Source organism: Nothoprocta perdicaria, unplaced genomic scaffold, assembly GCF_003342845.1.
Source record: "Nothoprocta perdicaria isolate Ctin4 unplaced genomic scaffold, notPer1 scaffold_108, whole genome shotgun sequence".
Taxonomy (NCBI): domain Eukaryota; kingdom Metazoa; phylum Chordata; class Aves; order Tinamiformes; family Tinamidae; genus Nothoprocta; species Nothoprocta perdicaria.
The window spans coordinates 1,857,658-1,881,316 of NW_020454183.1; the positions used below are offsets into that span (position 1 = coordinate 1,857,658).

The 23,659-nt window shown below is 40.4% G+C and overlaps 1 protein-coding gene across 1 annotated transcript in view; it reads left to right on the forward strand.

The window, feature by feature from the left end:
* Positions 1-23,659, forward strand: part of CCDC88C (coiled-coil domain containing 88C) — an 87,555-nt gene that overhangs the window by 54,583 nt on the left and 9,313 nt on the right. The window contains exons 11-25 of the mRNA XM_026046588.1: positions 816-962; positions 2,331-2,475; positions 3,896-4,077; positions 7,142-7,279; positions 8,636-9,706; positions 10,465-10,592; positions 11,350-11,491; positions 12,063-12,251; positions 12,630-12,791; positions 13,427-13,704; positions 17,902-18,045; positions 19,420-19,606; positions 19,827-19,972; positions 21,350-21,439; positions 22,501-22,742. Of these exons, the coding sequence (XP_025902373.1) occupies positions 816-962; positions 2,331-2,475; positions 3,896-4,077; positions 7,142-7,279; positions 8,636-9,706; positions 10,465-10,592; positions 11,350-11,491; positions 12,063-12,251; positions 12,630-12,791; positions 13,427-13,704; positions 17,902-18,045; positions 19,420-19,606; positions 19,827-19,972; positions 21,350-21,439; positions 22,501-22,742 (3,391 nt within the window). The remainder of the gene's footprint in view (positions 1-815; positions 963-2,330; positions 2,476-3,895; positions 4,078-7,141; positions 7,280-8,635; positions 9,707-10,464; positions 10,593-11,349; positions 11,492-12,062; positions 12,252-12,629; positions 12,792-13,426; positions 13,705-17,901; positions 18,046-19,419; positions 19,607-19,826; positions 19,973-21,349; positions 21,440-22,500; positions 22,743-23,659) is intronic.

Here is a 23,659-nt window from a genome sequence, read left to right on the forward strand (position 1 = left end):
CAAGACACTTCACATTTCAAAGGCTGTTGTCCAGGAATAAAGTTGTTGAGCCAAAAGCACTTCATCAGGCCTTTGTGCACTTAGTCATTCTTGTGTCTTTCACTAGAGCGGGGGAAAGGGAGGGAAAGCTGACAAAAGAACAGTTCTTTAGAGGAACAAATAAATGACTTTCTGCACTGTAGCTCTTCTGGGGGAAGAAAAAAATCCTTCCTGTGCTAATTAAATCTTTTGAGAGCTGATGTTTTCCTGCCATGGAAAATGAAAATTGAATCTGTGGCTTGGATTTATCTGAGGATCAGAAAGAGTGAAAGTTAGCAGTCAGGTGCATTAGTTTGAAATAATTCATTAGATTTAAAAGATGACCAAAAATACAAAGCCAGATTCTATGCTTTTTAGACATTTCCTATTTCAGGAGATAGGATATGTGAATGCATGAAACATCTTTTGTTGCTCCACAAAAAACATGGTATGCTTTGAACATAATAACCTTTTAATAAATGTAATCTATTTTATAGTTGGGGAAACAGAGGGCTGCAGTGAGTTACATGAGCAAATGGCATTATGGTAATAGAATTAGAAATGAAGAGTTGTTCTGGGTCACTCTGGTACCTCTTGATCAAGTCTTTTTTACAGCAAAAGGAACTCCATTAACCTATTGTTTTCTATTAAACTATGTATTTTTGTTCTTTTAATAAAGGAAACAAGTCAAACTTTTAAAATATTTTGTAATATCAATTTATGAAAGTTACTTTGTCTTTCAAAAGTATATATGTAAAAGAGATTAACAGTATATATTGCTATGTTTTTCTCCGCAGGAATTAAGAGAAGACAACATCATATTAATTGAAACAAAGGCCATGCTAGAAGAACAGTTAACAATGGCAAGAGCTCGTGGTGATAAATTGCATGAATTAGAGAAGGAAAATTTGCAGTTGAAATCCAAACTTCATGATGTAGAGCTGGTATGCATCCTTCTTCTGTTACACTCATTATTTTCAGTTCTGTTTTCATGTTAGGTCACATGAATTTGTTGCGCAAACCAGTGGAGAAAGGAAACTAAATCAGTAATGCTTCTTAAATTGTCTTTAGTTTGAACTTTGTGCATATGTATTCTTAAAATGTGCTATAGCACTCAATGTGTAAGTATTAGCAGTGCTGCTGTTTGGAACAGTTTTGTGAATTTCATTTTTTGCAAAAACATATATCACAACTTAAATACAGAATGACTTCATTTTTCTTTGTAAAATTTTTAAATCTGTCATTTAGAAATATCAGATATTGAATATGGAAACTATAGTAGTACACAGGCTTTTGTTGGAAACAAAACCAACAGCTGTTAAGAAAACCGTAGGAACTCATCACTAATATAGAAGACACAAATCCAAAATTGATTACAACATAAATCAGAGTCTTGGCTCACTGCCTCACAGACAAGACATGCAAGAAGTGGCAATTTATCATCTGCGAATAAAAAACGGACATGGGATTTTTTTCTTTTTTTTTAATCTGACCAGATGTAAGAATTATCTTTCTTCTCCTGTATTTAACTTAACCTGCTTCCTGTTGTCCCTCTTAGTTTGAATTCTTGTGGGTTTAAGCTTTTGAAACAGAGTATGTTAGAAACAAAAGATGATTATGCAAAGAAGCTGTGTTTAATGACTAATTTATGGCAACATGATGCTCCAGCTTTTCAGAAGTGGACGGTGAATTTTTGGACAACGCTTGCTGGAAATTGGGACTCTTCAAGGTGCCATGTCAATCCCACATATATAAATGACCAAAATCATTGCCAAAGTAAATGTAACCTTATCTGGATTCATTTTTTGGATAATTATAAGTATGTTCTTGATTATGACTTGATCCAGATTAGATATGACAAAGTGAAGAAGCCCCATAGAATTCAAGGTCATATATGCAGAGTCTCTAGGGTCTCCCTGCATCGTGCTACACTTCTACAAAAAGCCTTGCTAAGGGCAGAGCTCAGATTCAGCCAGGCCAGCCTTGTTGGTCTGGCCCCAGCAGCACCAAGTGTATGTCTTTATCCTCACCCCCTTCCTCCAAGTATATTATGGATCTGAGCTGACTCCTAACAGGATCAGCTGGGGATGTGCACAGCATTTACAGCTCATGTGGTATCCCTACAAATGATGCTGTACAGATGTCTTAATATTAAGACACATTAATATTAAGACATATTAAGTTGCCTACAGAGACGTTTCTGCCCTCAAAAGTGTGTGTTGTTAAAACAGTGAACTGTTTTAACAGTTCAACTTGACAGAACTTTCTTGCAGTTAAGCTCTGTGTACGTTTTCATTTGCACACTTGCATAGGATCGGGACACGGACAAGAAGAGAATTGAAGAGCTGCTGGAGGAGAATATGGTCTTGGAGATTGCACAGAAACAGAGCATGAATGAGTCTGCACACCTAGGCTGGGAACTAGAACAACTGTCAAAAAGCACAGACCTTGCGGACAGTGAGTAGCATTTTTTATAATTTCTTCATTGTAGTTTTAACTTTCCCTTCATTGGAGCTCCAGAACTATTTCCAAGTAAACAAACGAACAAACAAAATAGAAGAACTGAGAACACGAGTTAACATTTGTATTCAGCAGGAAAAAAATCTGTATTAGTGTAATTTAAAATATTTTTAGAAAGATTGTTTTACATTTGCTTTTATTTCAGAAATGATAATGGTTAAGAAGTCCTTCTTCAGTGGTCCTTGCTCTTCCAAACACAAGTCTTGTGCAAAGTTGGCTGGTATTAAAAAAAGTTTTATAGGTTAGTTGGAAATGTTTTATTCAAAATTAATAAAAAGCTAAGCTTGGAAGCAGCAAAATTCAGGTAGGCTTTGCTTCGAAACAGAATTGAATGAGAATGTTTTGTTAATGTTACTGTTTGACTCTTTATCCAAACTACTTGACTCTTAATGAAGCCTCTCTAGGTGGTGGTCTTAGAAAAGTTTTAACATGTTCAGCAATTAGCTAGTTCGGGATTGTTGTTTGGTGGATGTAATAGTGATGGTTATTTTAGCTCCAATGAATCATTTTCTGACACTTAATATGAAGGCAACTTGATCACTGTTTTCAGATGTGGTTTTTGAGTTCATGGATAGCAATTATTCTGTGTCAATTATTCTGTGATGGCTCTTCTATTTACTGCGACACTGAGTAGAGAAAAGAACTGAGCAGTAGAGACTTTGGGCTTTGGTACTGGAAATGGATGGTGGGTGTTAGTGAGACTTAGTCTAAGCATTTTAAAGTCTCTGTTGTAAAACCTGTGTAAATGTTGTTAGTCTTAAGATTTAAACCTCAGAGATTTCTGCGATCAATTCTCTGAAAGATGTCCTGTGCTTATGCAGATAATAAAATACTTTTCTGGGTTTTGCATGTTAGCAAAGGAGCTGGGTGGCTGAACATCTGAATTCACTTTTATGAGTGTTCAGTTTCTAAATAGTCAGATACCTGAATTTGTTTTGGCTTTTGGGAGTGCAACATCTTGATATGTTACACACAGTTCTCAATTTTTTACTCTCTGCCTCATTACTTCCTTTGAAGGAAATGTAAAAGAGTGTATCAAAATATGTTTCCCTACTGACCATTGTTGGTTAAAGTAACTCTAAGAGCATATGTAAGGAAATGCAGCTTTGTAGTATGCTAGTATGTGGCTTTTAAGATAGTTATGTCCTTAGATGTTTCCTTTTTTATTAAAGATCTTTTTTTTTTTTTTTTTCTGTACAAATGCACTCTGGGGTTTTTTGAGAGCATTAACTTAGTCAAGCTGAGATGATAAGGACCTGGCTGCAATGAGTTTTGTAAAAGCAAGCTTTACAGACCCAGAAAGGGGGATATTTCTGAATTTGGTTAGTGCCCCCTTCTGACTCATTTTTTTCAACAGCTAGAAAGTCTTTTGTGTTTGAGCTGAACGAGTGTGCGTCGAGTCGCATACTGAAGCTGGAGAAGGACAATCAGAGCTTGCAGAACACCATCCAGGAGCTGAGAGATGCCTCCTTGACCTCCAGGGAGAGCAGCTTGAAGTTTGTGGAACTGGAGAAGGAAAACCAGCAGCTAAGCAAAAAGGTAATTTTTGCTCACAGAGCAGAGCAAACTCTTTGGTTTTAGAGCACAGTGTGTGCAGAGCTTTATAATGTTCCTGAACAGCAAGGAAGCACTGGAGTCCTCCAGTGTTCTCCAGGAGACTGGAAACGTTTTCAGGCCCTTCTGTGTAATATGAGGAGGCCTCTTGTGGCATCAGTGTATTCCATTGCTTTCTAGCCACTGCCTACATAGATGCATCCCTGCAAGCAAAAGTGGATGCTCCAGGAACATTCCATAAACCCTGTCCTTGGATGCTCGTTTGCCCCAGCTGTTCTTTCTTTTCTGTCTTGTGACAGTCACTGATGCTTGCTCTGTGAGCAAGCCGTGAATACACTTCTTTTCTTTCTCTTGTTTGAAAGATTTAGTATTATGTCAGTGAACTACTGAGATGAACTCAATTTAGTGTATTTCTAAATAACTTCCTTTACTGTCCATTGTTCTGGATCATTTTTACTTCATCCTTTTGGTTATTACAAGTTCTCTACTGTCTCTCTAAAGCTCTGGGTTCTTTTTATACCTGGTAACAAATGTGTAATCATTACTTCTTAATTTTGTGTATGTGTGTGTGCGTGCATGCAAAAACATTACATGCCATTAGCAAGTGTTATTTCTCTTGGATCAACTTTCAGCTCAGCCCTGTCTTGAAAAATGTAGTGTTCAGTTCACACACAGTCCCTAACTCCCCTTTCATCCAACTAGAAATGTGCATTCTGAGCTCTGAGTACTCGAGACAAGTGCCAGTGGGGAAAAAGGATGCTGGTCAATCAGAATATGAAAAATGCCCATGTTCACTTCTATGTTCCTATCTGTGCTCAATTATGCAGACTATCTGTGCTCAATTATGCAGACTATAAGGCCATTTTCTCCTTTCCCTGTTGCTGTTATGACCTGTGTGTGCTACAGTGGTAAAGGAATTTCAGTCCTCTCTGATCTGTTTGTGACTAACTGAATGCTTTAAAGGACAAGGGGAGAAGGAATCTGGCTATGAAATGCTAGTCATGAACTACTAGGTTGTAATTAGTACAGAATGCCGACACCCCTGCTAAGGCAAACAGGAATCTATCACTGCCTTCTGGAGAGATCCTCCTGCCAAGTTGAGAGAACTGTTCTGCTGCATGAATTCTTTTCTGTGACAAGAAAAGTTGCTTGCAAAAATGCAGTTTGCTGTACTCTTTCACCACTCTGATTTATGAACGATTGTGCATGAGTAATTCACTCCAGCTGTAATTTACATTCCTAAAATACAAGATCAAGAGATATAAAGCACTCAGCAGATAGCTGTGGTTTGCAGCAATTTAGGTCATTTAAATAACTGTGATCAGCCTTGGACTTTGCCCCAGGCACGTTTCTGTGGGCACTTCCAGTTATGGCACTGTCTTGGTGTCAGTGGTTGTGATTAGAACATTAGCTGGATGTTTTCAATGACAACAGGTGTGTTGGTAGATTGGGGTCACCTACAGGTCTGATAATTAAAAAAGAAAAAAAAAAAGCCAATAGTGAGGAATTGCTGTGTGGAGCAAAGAGGCCACTCGATGAGTCAGAACAATGAGAGGAAAAAAATGGCAATGAGATAAAAATGAAGAGTGATGAAATGTGTGAAAGAATAAAGGAGAGTAGGGAAAACAGCAGGACGGAAACAGGGGACTGAACAGTAGGACTGAAATAACTGCAAAATCAAGTTTGGTAACTTACCTGAAGCACCTAAAGAAAGAACCTGGTCTCTGAAAGCTGATTACGTGAGTCAGATTTCACCCAGGGCCCAAGACTGTTAAAGCTTGTTACCTGATTGCTAATCTAGTGGTGCTTGGAAGGCTCAAGCCGCAGAAGCGGATGGGATTATTCAGGGCAGGACGAGTGAGGATACTAAGGAAAAGATGGACTGCCTGCACTGTACCCCCCTAGCTTGAAAAGTTTAAAGATGGTGTAATAGTAGAAAACCCTCCTCTTGGGAACAGCTCTCCAACTAATTTTTTTTTCTGGATCTTTGGACTGAAACAAGCCATAAACAGTAGCTTCTTCCTTGTCCCCAGTTCTCTAGGAGGTGCTAATGAAGAGCAGTTATTGCTGAATTACTGAGTTCATGTTCTCGCCTTCTCTGTACAGCTCTTCTGGGACCAGTGAACCTTATTGTGGTTACATTTCTAAATCTAAGCCCTTCTTATCTCCAATCTAGGCAGTCCCTGCTTGTTTAAACACTTCCTGTAATGAGGCCTATGTTGACACAGGCAGAGCCCAGCCTCCGGCCATTTCCCACTTGTAACAATTATTGTTAATACCATTTTCATTGGCATTTTCACCTTTGGCAAAGTTCAAATATCAACACACACACAAAAAAAGAATGGATACTTTTGCAGAGCTGTTAGTGTTCACAGTATTTTTTGAGCATAAAAAGGAATGCTTCCTGCCTCTTGCTTCTAAAAAAACCTACTTCTTTACAATGCTCAGTACATTTTAAGACCAGTTTTTAAATGTAAGTAGTAAAAAGATGCTACTTAATGTAGGACTAGGTCCTCCACAAATCATTTAAAACCAGTGTGGTGATCTGCTGAGGAAACAAGGAGAGAAGGTTTCTACTGAGGAAACTCAAGGAGGAGGAATGTAAATCTCAGAATTACAGTGCCTTTTTTTTTTTTCTGTTTTGGTTTTTTAATTCTTTTGTTCACTGAGTTGTCTTGGCCTTCTCAGCAGCTGATGGACTAAGGTTATCAGCAGTGGAGAGGCTACCAGGAGACACAATCTGTCAGAATGGTGAGAACCAGAAACTTCAGTTGTTGACAGGAGCAAGAAATGGCCTTCAGGCTGTTTGAAGCACCTCTCACTGTTGTATTTTTATGGTCTCATCTTAATAAGCAAGAAGGAGATTTTTGGCACTGTGAGAAAATAAAACGCTCTTGCTTTTCTCCTGCACCTGGTAGCTGCAGAAGGGAAGAACTGCATATCAGCCATGCTTCTGTCTCCTTGCTGTGTGTTTTTCAGAGAACCTTTAGATGAGAACAATCATTGTGTTAGGCTGTCTGACGTGTTCTGGGTTGTTTTATCCACACAGATTGAAAAGCTGCAAAATCAAATTGAGAAAGAGAAGCAAAGTCATCAAGATCTGGAGACCTTAAGCGAGGAGCTGATAAAAGAGAAAGAGCAACTACAAGTCATCATGGAGAATTTGAAAGCCGACAAAGACAGACAGGTGCAAACCTCATAAATGTAATCCAAAAACAAGTGCTCAGTGGTGGTGGTGATTTACTGATGTCATTTAGAAGCCTTCTATTTCTGTCAGGGAGTGATGGGGCAAATTCAGAGCTGTTCTGTGCAGGAAGATCTTGTTCAAATGCAGGTAAAAGGTCTCTGAGCAAAAAGACTTGACATATTTGGGTTTAGCTACTGCTAAGCCTGTTTGCATAAGAGATCTGCATGCTCTTTGTAAATGCAGATCTGCCCTCTTAAGCAAGAAGCTCAGGGTAATTGAACAGTTACAGCTGTATTCAGGCTTGGAGTAGTAAATAAAGTTTATTTACTTCTTAAAATAAACCTTCTTAAACTTTAAATACCTTTCAGCTTTTACTAGTGTGCTGCAGTTCATGTACAATGCCTTGAAATCTCTATTGTCAGTTCACACAAGGGTACCATCTGCAATAATTTGATTAATGAAATGATTCCTGTTAATAATGGTTAAGGAAATGATACATGGGTTGTTGGAGAATGGTCTGCCTACTCTTAATATTTATTAAAATTTACCCATGACCTGTGGAACAAAGATTAAACAACAAAATATCTTATTTATGTAGTGTTTTTCCCCTTGAAAGATTCTTACAGAAATTTCTTATCTGGGAATTTGCAATTTACCATCAAAGTCATACAGTTCCCTTTAAAAACATGGATTCTCTGTGATGAGGCTTAGTGAATGCTTCACATTTAGGGCAGTAAGTAGCAAGAAAAGTATCCTCGGTTATTGGAAAAAGCCAGGTTCTGATTGTTTCAGGCCAAAGTACTGTTTGATTTCTGTAGATGTTGGGTATTTAAGAATCAAATGCAAAGACTATTGTAAATTCTAGTTGTCTGGGCTGGAATTAGCCCAGTATGGTTACTGCCCTGCTTTTGCAGAATGTATATCCTTAATGAGACCTACCAGTTGAATACTGGCATTCAAGGCTGGGGGGTTCAGAAGTCTTATCAGAAAGAATTTGTGTCCTTAAGTTCTCAAAGTGTTGGCTTTTGTTACTGCAGACAGAAAGATATCGTTGGTGAGGAGTTGCTAACAAATTGCTAACTCTGGCATGTTCTGTGAAGGCATCTGGCTGTCTTCTCTGCCTAGTTCTCCTTAGCTGTTAGGAGGAACACAACCCTGTTTTTAATACACTAGAGCCCCAGGTTATTTTTTTGTGTGTGTGTATGTGTTGTCTGTTAAGGTTATGGGTCTTAGGGATAACTGTTGAAGTAATTAAATTAAATTGATTTTTTAACACTCATCTAAATTGTACTGTATATCATAAAGTAGATGAGCAGTATTTGCATGACCTTTTTATCTTGTTACTCATTTTTGTAGATAAAGGATCTTAAACAAGAAAATGATCACCTTAATCAAGTGGTCTTGTCCTTGAGACAAAGATCTCAAGTAAGCAGTGAGGCCAGAGTGAAAGACATTGAAAAAGAAAACAAGATCCTTCATGAAACAGTCACAGAAACTAGTAGCAAACTGAACAAGCTGGAATTTGAGAAGAAACAATTACAAAAGGATTTTGAGCAGGTTAAAGAGAAAGTGGAACGAGTGGAAGAAATGGAGAAGGAACTTCATCGGTTGGAGAGGGAGAATGAACAGCTCACAAAGAAGGCAGCGGCCATGAAAATAGTGACAGAAAAAGTTGAAGTTCTTGAGCAGGAAAATGGGGATCTGGAGGTGGAAAATAGGAAATTAAGAAAATCCCTGGACACGTTGCAGAATATTTCTATCCGTCTTGGTGATCTGGAAAGGGACAACAAGCAGTTAGATGAAGAAAATTTGGAGCTCAGGAGAGTGGTAGAGACCATGAGATTTACCAGCACAAAAATGGCACAAATAGAAGCAGAAAATAAAGATTTGGAGAGGGAGAAAGAGGACCTAAGGAAGAATGTAGAAATGTTAAAAGTGCTGAGCAAGAAATCAGAGAGACTGGAGCTAAGCTATCAAAGTGTTAACTCTGAAAACCAGAGACTTCAGCAAATGTTGGAGAACAGCAGCAAAAAGATTCAGGAGCTAGAGAAAGAAGTGCAAGGAATGGAGAGTGAAAACCAGGTCCTGCAGAGAAACATGGAGGAACTAAAGATTTCTACCAAACGGCTAGAGACCTTAGAGAAAGAGAACAAAGACTTGGAGCAAGAAATGTCTCAGCTGGAGAAAGACAAAAAAATGCTAGAGAAAGAAACAAAGCGGCTTTGGCAGCAAGTGGAGCTGAAAGATGCTATTTTGGATGATAGCACAGTAAAGCTGGCAGTTGCTGAGAAGGAAAACAAGACACTAGAAAAGGAAATTGCTCGATTCAGAGATTCATCTAATAAGCTGAAAGAATTTGAAAAGGACAACAAAGACCTCATAAAGCAAGTTACAATTGATAAAAGAACACTAGCTACATTGAGAGAGGTAAGCAAAATACCATTACTGTTTACATACTGTGCTATATTATTTTCCTCTGCCAAGACCTATCTGTTCCATAACTGTTTAATCTATGACTTAGGAGATCTTCATAGCCTTAGCAGGCATTACAGGATAGTGTTGCCGTTGAATGTGCACCTCCCCAAAATTAAAGCATACCATGATTTACCCAATTACACTGCAGCAGTGTAATTGTGCTTGTTGAACTATGCCAGTAATTTTCCTCTGTTAAAAACTCAGAGCGAATTGTGAAAATGTTTAAGTCTCTCAGCAACAAATCTAACCACGTTATCTCAGGAAACTTGGCAGAGGGAAGCCCTGTGACCCTGGGCTGTGTGTGCATATGCACAGCCTGATGTGTTATATTTTAACAGTGTAAAACGCAGGCTGTGCCTTTTGGTAGTTGCTGGGAGCAGTGGAAACTCCCTCTGCTGGTGCTGCATCCTCTGGCGAGCATAGCCCATCCTCTGGCGGGGGAGCCAGGATGGCAGCATGGCTCAAGAAATGCAGTACAGTGTACAAGAGAGGCCAAAACAAGCATTCCTTAGGCTCGTGTTGAGTAAACTGTCAAAAGAGTCATTTAAATTCTGCACTGAGCTGAGGTGATGAAAAATTTTCCCTGGCCTTCTTGGGACTAGAATTATATGTAGTGCCTTTTTTTAATACTCCTCAGTTTGAAAAATACCAGTGTTAGGTAGTTGTCACTGTCCTTTTCATGGCAACTAATCATCTTGGTGGTGTTACAGGATTTGGTCCTAGAGAAGCTGAAGAGTCAGCAGTTGTCTAGTGACCTGGACAAACTGAGCCAGGAGCTGGAGAAGATAGGATTGAACAAAGAGCTGCTGCTGCAGGATGACAACGGCAACGATGACACGTGAGCTGTCGTTCCCTGTTTAACTGCATTTACTCTTAGCAATTTTGAACACACAGCCAATTTTTTGTAGCAGGCATGGCGATATCCAGCAAGATTAGCAAACGTTTTCTAGGAAAGACTGAAAGTAGGAAAAAATGGCCTTCCATCTCTCTGCATGCCAGCTAGTATTATCATACTTGCCTGTAGAGCTGCTAGGTAGCTCACTGCAGTGACCACTGTGTATACTCCTCCTGTTCTTCTCTTTATAAGCAAGAACAGTACCTGACTGCTCTCCTTCAGATATAGTGGTGATCCAGCCAGCTGTTAATGCAGGCATGGGTGTTACTGAAGACATTCCTGATGGCAAATCTCATAGTCATTAACAAAACAAGCCCAACAACTTCTGAGCATGTAGGCCTCTTGATATGACTCAGATAAGCATATGCTTTCTAGGGAGAAAAATGGGGCTGATTGCAGTTTTTTTATCCCCATAAGGAATATACCGAACAGACATGAGAAGGAATATCTATAGTGTAATTAAAGTCAGAATAGAAAAAAAACACCTTATTTTCTTTTAAATTATGTAGCTTTGTATGTTCCTGTAGAACCATGTAGGTGTTACCTCTACCAAAATTGATTGGAATTTCTGTTCCTGAAGAAGCAAACGCACATAATGTAACATATGATGATTTACAATGAATGAAGGCAAAGTCTGCTCTCTGAACGGTGCCTCATAACCTAGTGGCAGATGTTGGATTTTTTTTTTCTCTCTGTTCAGAAAATACAAGATTCTGGAAAGCAAAACTGAATCAGCACTAAAAACAGCAGTAGTTGTTAAAGAGGAAAAGATTGCAATGTTGGAAGCTCAAGTGAAAGACTCTTTGAACTTGAATCAGCAGTTACAAAATGAGCTAAATATGGTAAGAAGTGAACTACATATTACATATTCTCAATATAGTTCTGCACATTCACATACTTTTTGTTCAGTAGGAGTAAGTCTTATGCATCTCTTTTCTCACTGCAAACAAGCTACCTCAAAGGCTGTTTGATTTGATTACGGTCCTGTCCCATTGCAAAATAATAGCACTCACCTTGGCAAAACTTTTAGGCTGTGGTCCAGGGCAGGAGGATATTTCTAAGTAACCACCGTATGCAGTCTCTGTGTCCCCATTTTCTTTTCATGGCCATGGTGTTTTTTCCTCCTTTCTTCAATGAGAGAATAGACTGAGGCAGATTTCAGGTGAAGCTTTTCACCAGGGATGTTCTGTTTAATAACAGTGAGCTTGAGTCTCGGAGTGCTTGAATGCAGGCCGGGTGACAGGGGTTCCTTCGCTCGCCTAGGCCTCAGCTTTGCAACTTGTGAAGCAGGGATAATAGTTCTTGAATTCCTTTAAATATCTACAGTGCAAAAGAGAAAATATGTATTACATCATTATTAATACGAAATCCCACTTTACATCAATTGTAAAGTTTTTCTCGTTGGCTTTACAGGTAAAAAAGGACTTTGATGCACTCAAGCAAGCCCAACAGGATGGGCAGTGTACTCAGAAATCCCTCAAGTATTCTGCAGAGAAATTCATTCCCAATCACCAAATGAAAGAGAAATTGGAAATGGGACACCGAGAAGCTACCATGGAGCTTCTGAAACTGAAAGACAGGGCAATAGAATTAGAAAGGAATGTAAGCCACCTTGAGTTACCTGTTATTCCTCAAACCTCCATTGTGTGACCATGAGTGGATTCCTAGGACCTGTTTTTTTTAAGGCTATAAGAATCTTGTGGGCTTTTTGAGCTCTTAAGTCTGCCAGGTTCTTCGGTCATCTCTTAAGGCCACATGAGACTTTAATTGTCTGTCTTGTAGAGTATGTCTTTCGGGGAGGGACTTTGTATTTAGTTTCTGTTCTACCTTCCTTTAATGCGGAGAAGAATTTCCTCATGTACATTTGTTGCAGAAGGATCATTGCTAATTAGTTCTCATCTTTGATAGGACTCCAAATGATCAGAACAGCTGTTTCATTTTTTTTCCTATTACCTCCTGTCAATCCCATCTCTCTTTTAGAATGCTGCCCTGCATACTGAGAAGCAGCTGCTTAAAGAACAGCTGAAGCATTTGGAAATGCAGAATGTCTCCTTCAACAGTCAGATCCTGACACTACAGAAGCAAAATGTCTTTCTCCAGGAACATAACACTTCTCTGCAGACGCAGACAGCTAAACTGCAGGTCAGAGCAACCCTGCACTTTTGTGCCAGTAGACTGGATTTCATTATAGTTGTGTGCAGAGAGAGAGCTGACAAAGAAACTGTGACTGATAAAGCGGAGTTCATAAAGGCTGTAAAGTGGAGCTTCATTTGAGATATGAGTTTCTCCAGTCTAGGGGAAAAATGGCTCTTCAGCTACTATCTCAATTTACCTTTATGAAGAAGGTAGTTTAAGTGTATGCGCTGTGTATCTATGGCAAATCTTATTAGGAATGCTGCTCCCACACACAGTTTTTCGTTCTCTTGTGTTTAGTTGAATTTAATAAGTTTTCTTTGTTATGCACAAGCATCCAACTATAGTTGGATTGCCTGTGTTTCAGCTCACCTTAGTGTTCAGACTGAAGAGCATATGCCAGTGTAAGTGTCATTACAGTTTGGAGGTGAGCCAGGTGGATGTCAAGCCCTTGCTAGGGTGACTTTGTAATGTGCGTATTGCTGTGCAGAAGCAATGGCCCAACGTCCATAAATCTTCTCAGTCAAGAAAGTGATAGATGTGTCCTTGTTTAATTGCATACAGATGTAAACTGTTAGTACGTGATTGTTACCTGTATTGAAAAGTGTAAATAAATATACTCATTTTTATTTGAGAAACTTTAGGTAGAAAATTCAACCCTCAGCTCGCAGAGTGCCTCGCTGATGGCCCAGAATGCTTTACTCCAAAATCAGCAGACAGCCAAGGAGAATGAGAATGAAAATCTGTTGAAACAGAAGGAGCAGTTGAAAGCTGAATATGAATCGTTGCTTCAGGATCATGAACACCTTGCTTCACTGCATGAGCGGCAGTCCGCAGAGTATGAAATGCTAATAAACCAGCACAGCTGCCTGAAAGCCTTACACAAAAACCTGGATCTGGAGCATAAAGGTCTGGGTGAGAGGTATGCTCACTGTTCAATGCCCAGGGAGGTTGCATAGCCAGAATGTGGTAGTCTCAAACCTTGATCTCTGATTATAAACCAAAAATACCATTTTATTGTAGTAAGCTGTTATCTTGATGAAGCATCTAAGTGTCTTCTCATTTTTGTTGTAGTTAGGAGATTAGATGAAAATACTTGAAAGCCTGCGTGTTTCTAACCTGTGAGTTCTCACTTCTTAGATTGAAACAAAAGTTTAGATTGGTGAGAACCAAACAAGACTTTCAATCAAACTCTGAAATTGGATTAATCGGGTTAGTCAATTTATTGTTTAGTTTCTAGTCAGTGTCACTTTCTGACAGTTGTGTTTGAATGTAACAGTATCGACGACACATTACTATGTAGGGGCCACCTACCCATCACAACCTTTTTTTTAACCAGTTCAGTTATTTTACCCAAAAACTTGGGTCAATGGTCAAGAACAAGTCCAAGCTAGACTTCCCCAAGCACAAGGGAACTGGCAGTATAGTGTGCAGTAGCTTCTGACAAAGTACAGAACTTAAACCTGCTGTGATGAAAATAGCCACTGAGGCTGCTTGTCAGGACAGCTGCTTGGCTGTCAACTAAATAATGAGCTCGTAAGTGATTACACAGATGCTGTCTGTGCTTACCAAGGAGACTCAGACTGATTAATGGTTGTCATTGATGCAGACTTTGCTTCAGACTATCACACTGCAATGTGTAGGTGCAGTTTGCTGGATTCCCTCTTTTCTTGATGAGTACCACTTATTAAAGAGTCGTAGAGTAAGAAAGCAGTGCTTTTCTGAAAAATAGGTTCTCTAGTGGTAATTGCTCAGACCACTCCTGTGAACATTAACAGTGTGGATTCTCTCTTAGTGAGGTGTGACTGCCTGTGGGAAAGGTTGCAGGGGAGCAGATGGTGAGCTTTGTATGCTCTGAGCAGGCTCATTTTTGGCAGTTCCAAGAGTGAAGTGTCCTCCTCAGCAGGTCAGTCTGAAAGATGCTTGTCATGGTGATTTGTCCAAGGACAGCTTGCATCTCCATTTGACTGCCATAAAAAAGGGAGAAATTACTTCACGCCACTACCTTCAATGTGCTGTCTGTGTTCAGCTGGCTGAGGAAGGCAGAGGAGGGGAGTAAGCTTGAAAAGCGGCTGGAAGAGAACTGTTCATGTTGCTCTGCCACTCGGTGGCATTCAGGTCGTAAGCTGCCATCTCTCACTCACCTTCAGCTGAAATCCACCACCGTCTAAATGTTCCCAGCGCAGCTGGGCAGCTGCTGTGCAGGGCCTGAGCAAGATGGGCTTTGTTTCTCCCAGCTCCGCAGAAATCTGTTTTTCCAGGTTGGTGACAGCGTGTTCAGTCACAGTCTGTCGCTTAGGGCAGGACTGTGCTCCTGCAGGAGCCTGTGGCTGCAGCTTGAGTAGAAACTCCCCAGCAGCTGGAGTTAGTTGTGGCTGGCTCGTGGTGTGTGCAGCCAGGCTTGTGCTGCTCCTGGTGATGCCTCTGATACCGTGGGCCTTTTCTGCATCTTGGGCAGCTTCACTGAACCTCCTGCAACTCTGGCTGTATCATTTTAATACTGCACTGGGGCTTTAGTAGTAGGCTGTGTGTAGCTGTAGTGAAATGGCCTCTCATAGCCCAGCAAACTGCATGCATGTGGGTTTGACTTAGCAAGAAAAAGCAAGTTAGTATAGAGCTGTTTGCCATTAATGGCTCTGGCTTTGTGGTATTTGGTTGGCTGCCTCATTTAGCAGAGCAGAGCTGGGCTATTCTGCCTGCCTTTTGAAATTGCTTTGAATATTGCAAGTTACTAAGGGGAAATAATAACTTCCTAGCTATGGTTGAGTGGCAGAGCCTTGGGCATTTCTTTGACTTGCTCTGAAGAAGTCTGTAATCCTGCACAAACATGGGAAGAACTCGTCCTCCTGGAGAAGGAGAGTCCCTGCTGTTCAGGGTTATGTTTTGCAGGGACTTGCGTTATGATGTTTGCAGTGCTGCCAGAGAATCATATTTATGGACTCCTTCTGCCACATGCTTCCTATCATAGTTGAACATTTTTTAAATTTTCTCAGTCACAAATATCTACCCTCGCTCTGTTTCCAAACGGAGCAGTAGAGGGAATGAAAGCCAAAAAACACAGTTGGAACAGGAGTAAAGAAAAACATGGCTGTTCAAGTCCAGGAATGAATGGGATCCGAGCCAAAATTTTTTATTAGCATCTATAAGGAAACGTTTATAATGCTGTTCTCATTTGCCTCTAGAGAAGCGGAGTGAGCATGAATGTTGAATAGCCCGTGGGCTGGGTAACCTTGCCCAGAAGTGAAGCCTCTCACTGCAGGGAGTTACACAACCTCTCACTGACCAGGATTTCCACAACCTGACAAGTTCATGCTCGTCAGGTTGTGTAAATCCTGGTCAAATGATAACCTCCCAGCTGAACCTGGACTGCAAGTAGATTTTGCTTAGGGATTTCGCTGGGGCTCCAGCAGTACAGGAGCACCACATTCCTGCAGACTGTCTCCAGTTTTGCTTCTGTCCTCCAGTGTGGAAGGGAGCAGCTGTGATCCAATACAGGAGTTGCCCTGCTCCAGGGCAGCATGTGGAGCTGGGCCAAGCTGTGAAAGGGGATGCAGCAATGAACTGCTTGCTTCCTCCTAAGCAGCAGGTCTCAGTAAAAGAAATAACAAGGCTTGGGTTGAGTAAAAGTAAAGAGAGGAGTCCTATCAAAGGGAAGTGATGAAGGAATCAACAGCAGAGTTTCTGCAGAAAGGGCCAGGGTAATCTCTGCCAAGGCGTTGACTGCGGAGTTGGTCTTCCCAAACTCTGGACTGGCACAAAGTCCTGCTTGAATAACCTTCTGGGAGTTGGATTTGAAACCTTCCTCTTCTTTTAGGTTCTTCCATTTGTTGTGCAGACATTGAATTTGAAATGTCCTGGAGCTGAATGAGGGAGGAAAACAAATAAATAAGGTTAATTAAACTCCACTGCTACCACTGGGCATGAATAGAAAACGGCAGTTTTTGTCTGGGAGACAGGTACTTTTCTGTGTGGCCATTCAATGGACTGGAATTTGGGACGAGCTGTAAAATGGGATGAAGGGAATGGTAGCCTGAAAGAAAAACAAGTTGGCAGGAGCCAACGTGCTGCGTGATGCAGTTTTTGCCTTTCCTTTTGTTTTGAGGTTTGACTGGCCGCGGAGCTACTGTCTCTGCTCTGCGTTCACCTCTGCTAAAACATCCAGCAGTGGCTGGTGGAGCAGGTGCAAACAACATTATTCAGTACAGATTAGGGGTGGACCTGCTGGAAAGCACCTCCACGGAGAGGGACCTGGGAGTCCTGGTTGACACTGTTAACCATGAGTGAGCAGTGTGCCCTCGTGGCCAAGAAGGCCAATGGGATCCTGGCCTGCATCAGGAGGAGTGTTGTCAGCAGGTCAAGGGAGGGGATCCTGCCCCTCTGCTCAGCTCTGGTGAGGCCGCACCTGGAGTACTGTGTTCAGTTCTGGGCACCCCAGTATAGGAGGGACGTGGAGCTTCTGGAGAGGGTCCAGAGAAGGGCAACCAGGATGATTAAGGGAATGGAACATCTCTCGTATGAAGAGAGGTTGAGTGAGCTGGGCCTGTTTTCTCTGGCGAAGAGACGGCTCAGAGGGGATATGATTAATATGTATAAGTTCAGGAAGGGAGAATGCAGGGAGGAAGGGGACARGCTGTTCTCACTGGTGGCCAGCGATAGGACGAGGGGTAATGGCCACAAGCTGAAGCACAAGAAGTTCCGTCTCCAGGTGAGGAGCAACTTCTTTACTGTTAGGGTGACAGAGCAGTGGAACAGGCTGCCCAGGGAGGTTGTGGAGTCTCCTACTCTGGAGGTCTTCAAAACCCGCCTGGATGCCACCCTGTGCCACATGCTCTAGGTGTGCCTGCTTGAGCAGGAAGGTTGGACTAGATGATCTGTAGAGGTCCCTTCCAACCTTAAATATTCTGTGAATCTGTGAACATTATAACTTTTCAAGCATTGCCGTGTCCTCTGTCTTGGTGCACTTTCAACCGCACAAATCTATACAAAACTAAACACACAGAAAATAGAAATTTCATCAGAAATGAGTTTGTTGAAATGTCATCTGTTAAAATGATCTTCAATTAGAAGAAGGAAAAATGTATGGATGAAAGGCAAGCGTTTGATCACCCTTCTCTTGTAGGTACAACAGCTTAATGAAGCATAAGGCAGAACTGGAAGAGCTGGAAATAGTTTTAAAAACTGAGAGGGAAGTTCTGCAACAAGAAAGGAGAACAAATGCAATAACCAGTGGGGAAAATCAGAAGTTGAGGGAGGAACTTGACAGGTATGGCATCCTTGCCAAATTTGTCTTAAATTGCTACCTTCTTAAAAGCTAAGTTACTCAAAATACACGGTTGTTTTCTTCAGTTGCTACTACACCTTCAGGATATCTATAAACTTCTCCCAACATCTGTTTTATTAATTCAGTTGTTTAACACATTGTAGATAAGCAACTTCATGGATACTGTCAATGAAAATTCAGTGCTTCATGCGTGTACTGATTCTGGGACTTTGGTTCGCTCAAGATAAGCTGTCACTTGTGGTTCAGTTTGCAAGCTCTGTGTTTCTGCAAGCATGTATTTGCAGGAGCTGTCTTAAATGCAACTACAAATACCCAAGGCTTGCCAAGATCTCAGGCTCTGTGAAGTGATTTCTACTCAGTTTTCCTCCTCTCAAGAAAAACTTCTGTGTGTGTATGTGTTCCCCGCCCTCCATCCCAGAGCATGCTGTAATTCTTCTAATTAATATTACTGTTTATTTTCTACTGTAGAAACAGTGTCCAGAGAAAATTGTCACTTTTTAATGCTTAAAAGATACTTTTGTTATGTCTGCTCATAACAGAGTAAAACGTAACACCCAGGCCCACGTCCCTGGTGGGGCACTTGGCCTTTTGACCAGTTCAGTCCCACTCTGGATACTACAAAGATGCTTCAAGAAAAGTTTTGGAACGAGTAAGGTGCCAAAGTCATGACCAGACAATGTCAGATTGAATCACATTTAAAAATCACCTGTTAAGTTCAGTCACAACAGTTTCTTACACTGCTCCAATTGCAATGTGCTGTAGAGCACTGCAGCTTTGCAAATGCCCTTGCTGTTCTTAGCTGGGGTCTTCCCCCCCCCCCCCCAATGGTGTCAAGAGAAGTTGTTGCAGTGCTGGAAGAGGTTTACTGTTTTTTATAACATTTATTTAATTATTTGTCTTCAGGAATAGTTTTTATTTAATTTACCGAGAAGTTTAAAAGAATCCTACCGTTTGCAAGGTATTATAATATCTTGCAGTGCAGGACCCCCTCAAATTTCATACATCAGACAAATAATTTTCGGAATATTCTTTATGCACGATAAAGGTGACTTTAAAAAGGTTCTGTGCCTCAGAAATCTGTCATGTGCCTCAGAAATCTGTCATGTCCTACACATTGAGGAAGTATCAAACATGTTCCATATATTGTTCTTTGAATTGTCTTGTAGATCTGGTATATTTTATAATGCTGTTGTTACTTCTCTATAGCATTTATCATCTGCTCAGTAATAAATTTTTAAACTTAGAAAGCTTAGAAATCTTTAGATTTCATGAGGGTTGCACACTGAAGATGTGACCTTTGGAATGCGAGGTCTTGGGAGGTATTCTTCCTAAACATGTGTCCTCCTTCATGTTCAGGGTGAATTTCTTGCACAGCCAATTAAAGGCAGAGTATGAAGGGCTGCATTCACACACGAAGGAGCTGAAAACTTCCTTGAACAACTCTCAGCTAGAGCTGAATCGTTGGCAGGCTCGCTACGATGAGCTCAAAGAACAGCACCAGTCCATGGACATCTCGCTGACAAAGCTGGATAACCACTGTGAGGTGAGTCACTCTAAGCACGTGGGCTGTTAGATTCCTGCTAGGATGTAAAGTTTTGGGCACTTTGTAAAAGTAATTCTTGGTATACAATCATATTGGCACCCCCATTTACTTAAAAATTTAGCAGTTTGTATCCCAGGTTGTTCTGTTATGGCGTTAGCTTAATATGTTTCCTGGGAACTCAGTTGCAGAGAAGAGATTCATCTGTCTTCATGTTTAACAGCTGCTGTCACGGCTGAAGGGAAATCTGGAAGAAGAGAACCATCATCTCCTGAGTCAGATCCAGATGCTGAGCCAGCAGAATCAGATGTTGCTGGAGCAGAACATGGAGAACAAGGAGCAGTATCATGAGGAGCAGAAACAGTACATGTAAGAAAATAAGAGACTTAGTTTGTGAAATCTAAAGAAACTTTATAGGTAAATATGCCAAGTTAGTAGTATATGAGGAGTTAGGAAGACAGGTTGGACACTGGTAGGTCTAGCTGATGCCTTGGCAGGGAGAGGGGATGTTCAGGATATCTATGTACAGGACAGAAGCTGGGTAATTCCTTTGCATTGCTTATTACAAAGGATGTTCAGGAGACACCTGAACAGCACTCCTCATTCACAGCTCTTTTCAAGTAACATGGATGAGCCAATGTGGAAAACTTAAAAATGGAATGCTAAAACCACTTACCAAAGTCATTTTATCTATTTGATTACTGGAGAAGTACAATTAAACTTTTAGTTTTGATCATTTGTATTTCCTTCCATGTTCTAAAGGATTTAAGTTTCAACACATACCTGTCTTCCTGAATCACAGGTGGCACATGTAATAGACTCTTTTTTTAAAAAATCTATTGTCTATTGGCAAAGAATCCTGTTTCACTACAGTGAATTTCTCTTAGGAATACACTTCTTTCTCTGTATTAGTAAGAGTTTTAGTCCAAGCACCTCAGAATGGTATGGGAATTACAGACAGGATTTTATTTCAGTATTGGATAACACAGAGTGTTAGAAATTGTTTACTGAAAGCAACAGATTATGGCTCAAACATACTCCAAATATGTTTATGCAGGTGTTTGATAGTTCTGTGTTCACAACACATGAGCTCTGCTCCTTGGCTCAGAGAAACTTCTTGCTTATGGGATTGCTGTCATCCTCTCTGATGTTAATAAATCAGTGAATAAAAATGAGTAAGTGTACATGCCACTTCTGAAAGTGCTTTGACACTGTTCGCAGGAGACCAGAGTAGTTTTTAAAAGATAAAATGTTATTGATTTATAAATAATAAATTTATAATCAGTTATCACAGTGATTTATAATCAGTTATCACAGAGAGAAAAAGTTCAAACTAAACAAGAAAGAATCATAACCCCTACGAAATTTGTCAGTGATCTGGAAGTGAAGATGAAGAATCAGCAAGCAAATTAAAATAATAATAATAATAATAATAACCTTGACATCTGTCAGTCTCAAAAAAAGTGTGGGAGGAGGAATATTTGCAACTAATCTAACCTAAATATATTTTTATTCCACTGTTTTATGCTGACTGAACAAGATGTCACTCATCAGCAGGTTTGAGAGGTTTTACTTTGGCCTTCTCTAAACAGGCAGTGAATGGGCTCAGTGGGATTCTGAGGCTTACATACGGACTTCATAACAGGAAAATAGTTCATTTTTTTTCCTTAGGACCTCTGGCTTTCAGGGTTTCGATCATACTTAACTGTATGTGGGTTGTTCAAAATGTGCTTTTCCCTTTGACAGTGATAAATTAAATGCTTTAAGGAGACACAAGGAAAAGCTTGAAGAGAAGATAATGGATCAGTATAAGTTTTATGATCCTACTCCAAAAAAGTAAGTTTCCTTTGGGTTCCTGTGTACTGTTGATGTGCCAATTTCTGTGGGTGAGAAGGGATTCCTCATAACTAGAGGTAATTGAAATTCTGCCTCAAATAAGGACAAATGGTGGTATCTCCACTGTCATTCTGGAGACCCATCACTAAAGCAGCAGTCATGCTTTAGCCTGTGTTGATGTAGAGCAGTCCATACATGGATGTTTTTATATCAGAATTTAGCAGTGTTAATTAGAAGAGAGCCAATTGGTCATGATAATTAGTGTCATCCCTCATTGGTTCATCACAATGACCAGACTGGCCATTATATGAAACTGCTACCTGCCAAAATAATGGCCTGCTGGCAACTATTGAGCGTTGTCACTAGAGCCTTGGCATATGTATGGTCAGTTGCTGCCTCTTGCTCGGAGTTAACTGAGGAGAGCAGCTGTGAGAGGCTGCTGAGCAGTAAGTGGCCCTGCTTCTGCCTACTCACACCCAGGGTAGTTTGAGCACACAAAAAAACCCAAAATACACATTGCCAGCGTGCTAGGTTAGCAACCCTAAGCAATGATGGGACACTAAGCAGAAACAGAGCTTGGAGAGCTGCTATTTAAAAGAGAAAAAAAGAGTCCATCAGAGAGAAGAGACTTTAAAATGATGAAATTAAAGATAATTAATAGCCCGGTTAATCCCATCATACGTGATTCTTATCGATACCCTTAGCAAAGAGAAGAATTTGTCTCTAAAGCAACTTCAATATTTTCCCTTCTTAGTCTGTTCAGGTAGTGGAGCTTTTTCTACTGTGGAAATGTCTTGTGTGGGTCCATAGTTCTGATTTCTAGCAGTGGTAGGGAAGCTGTCCCTCGCATTTTGCTTGCTGCTATAATGTCTCTGTAAAATAATTTTGACATTGGGAGAAAAACAGATCCCAAGCTCTGTGAAATTTGTGCTGCATCTTTCCAAACAATTCATGATAGAATAAAAAAATGAAAAGGTAGAACGGCTTTACCAAAGTTGCAAACTTTAGGGAATATTTTTTGAGGCATTTAATGATGCCATTCATAAAACCTACTTTATCAGGAAAAACCACTGGATTGGAGCCAAAGCCTTAGTCAAATTAATCAAGCCAAAGAAAGAGACTACAAGGGAGCGGTTGAAACCGTCAGCAGAGAGTTCTGCCTGGCATCCCGAATCCCCAGAAACAGTAGCCTCCCCATCTGCCTCCCAGAAACTGAAACACCAGCAGGATGGACAGGATAACACCTCTCAGGGGTCCAACTCCATGGAAGAGAGAGAGAACCCCGGGGCTCCTTCCAACAAAGGTAAGAGAGACCCAGCTTAGATTCACAGGCTGGACAGTTTATTTTTTGTAAAGGGTAATATATAGAATATGTTGGTACTCAATCGTGTTATTTTTTAGTAATTAGTCAGGGAGAGATGTTCCTTTTTATCTGCATTATGAACCTTCTGCTTTTGTACATAGTTCCATAATTTGTCTGAATTTATTGAAAGTTGTTGAATAAATACATGGGGTATTTCATTTACAGTGGCTTTGCAACAAGGCAATTTAAGCTGGTCCAGGTAACACTACAGTTCATTTACATCTGTTCTTCAAGTGGGTAGTAGCTGGTCTTACAGCCACTGCCAGGAGATGGCGCACACAGAAAAGAAATAACTTGGAAAATGCTAATTTATAAAAATCTTTTAATTATTTTGATGGTTGATACGGTGTTTTGACTGGAACTGAATTAAGAATTTCTTAATGCGAAGTGCATAAATGATTTTTGGGACAGTATAAGAACAACAGAAGGAAGAATTTATGATAAAATACAAATAATCAAGGTGTGAACTTTAGGGATGATGAAATATACCCCAAGTTTCACTTCATTCTGTCACCATGGCTCTCGATAGAGAGTGATCTGTCAGTCTCTCTCTACAACCTTTTGTCCTCTAGGATTGTTTTTAAGCTAGTAGTTTTGAGCTTAGTCCTTACTAACATGTCTATTTCTTGTTGGGAAGTGATGACGACAGGAGAGGAGGATAGAACTGGTGTCACCTTCAAGTGTACACTTGGTTTAGGGTTGAGTTTGCTTCATTGTGGGTTTGATTTGGTGGTTGTTTTTGTCTTGTTTTTCTGATTTGGGGTTTTTGATTTTTTTAATTCCCTTTTCTCCGTCCTGTTTCTTCACTTCAAATAAAATGCATGTCTTAAATCAGCTATACAATTCCAGGAGATGTT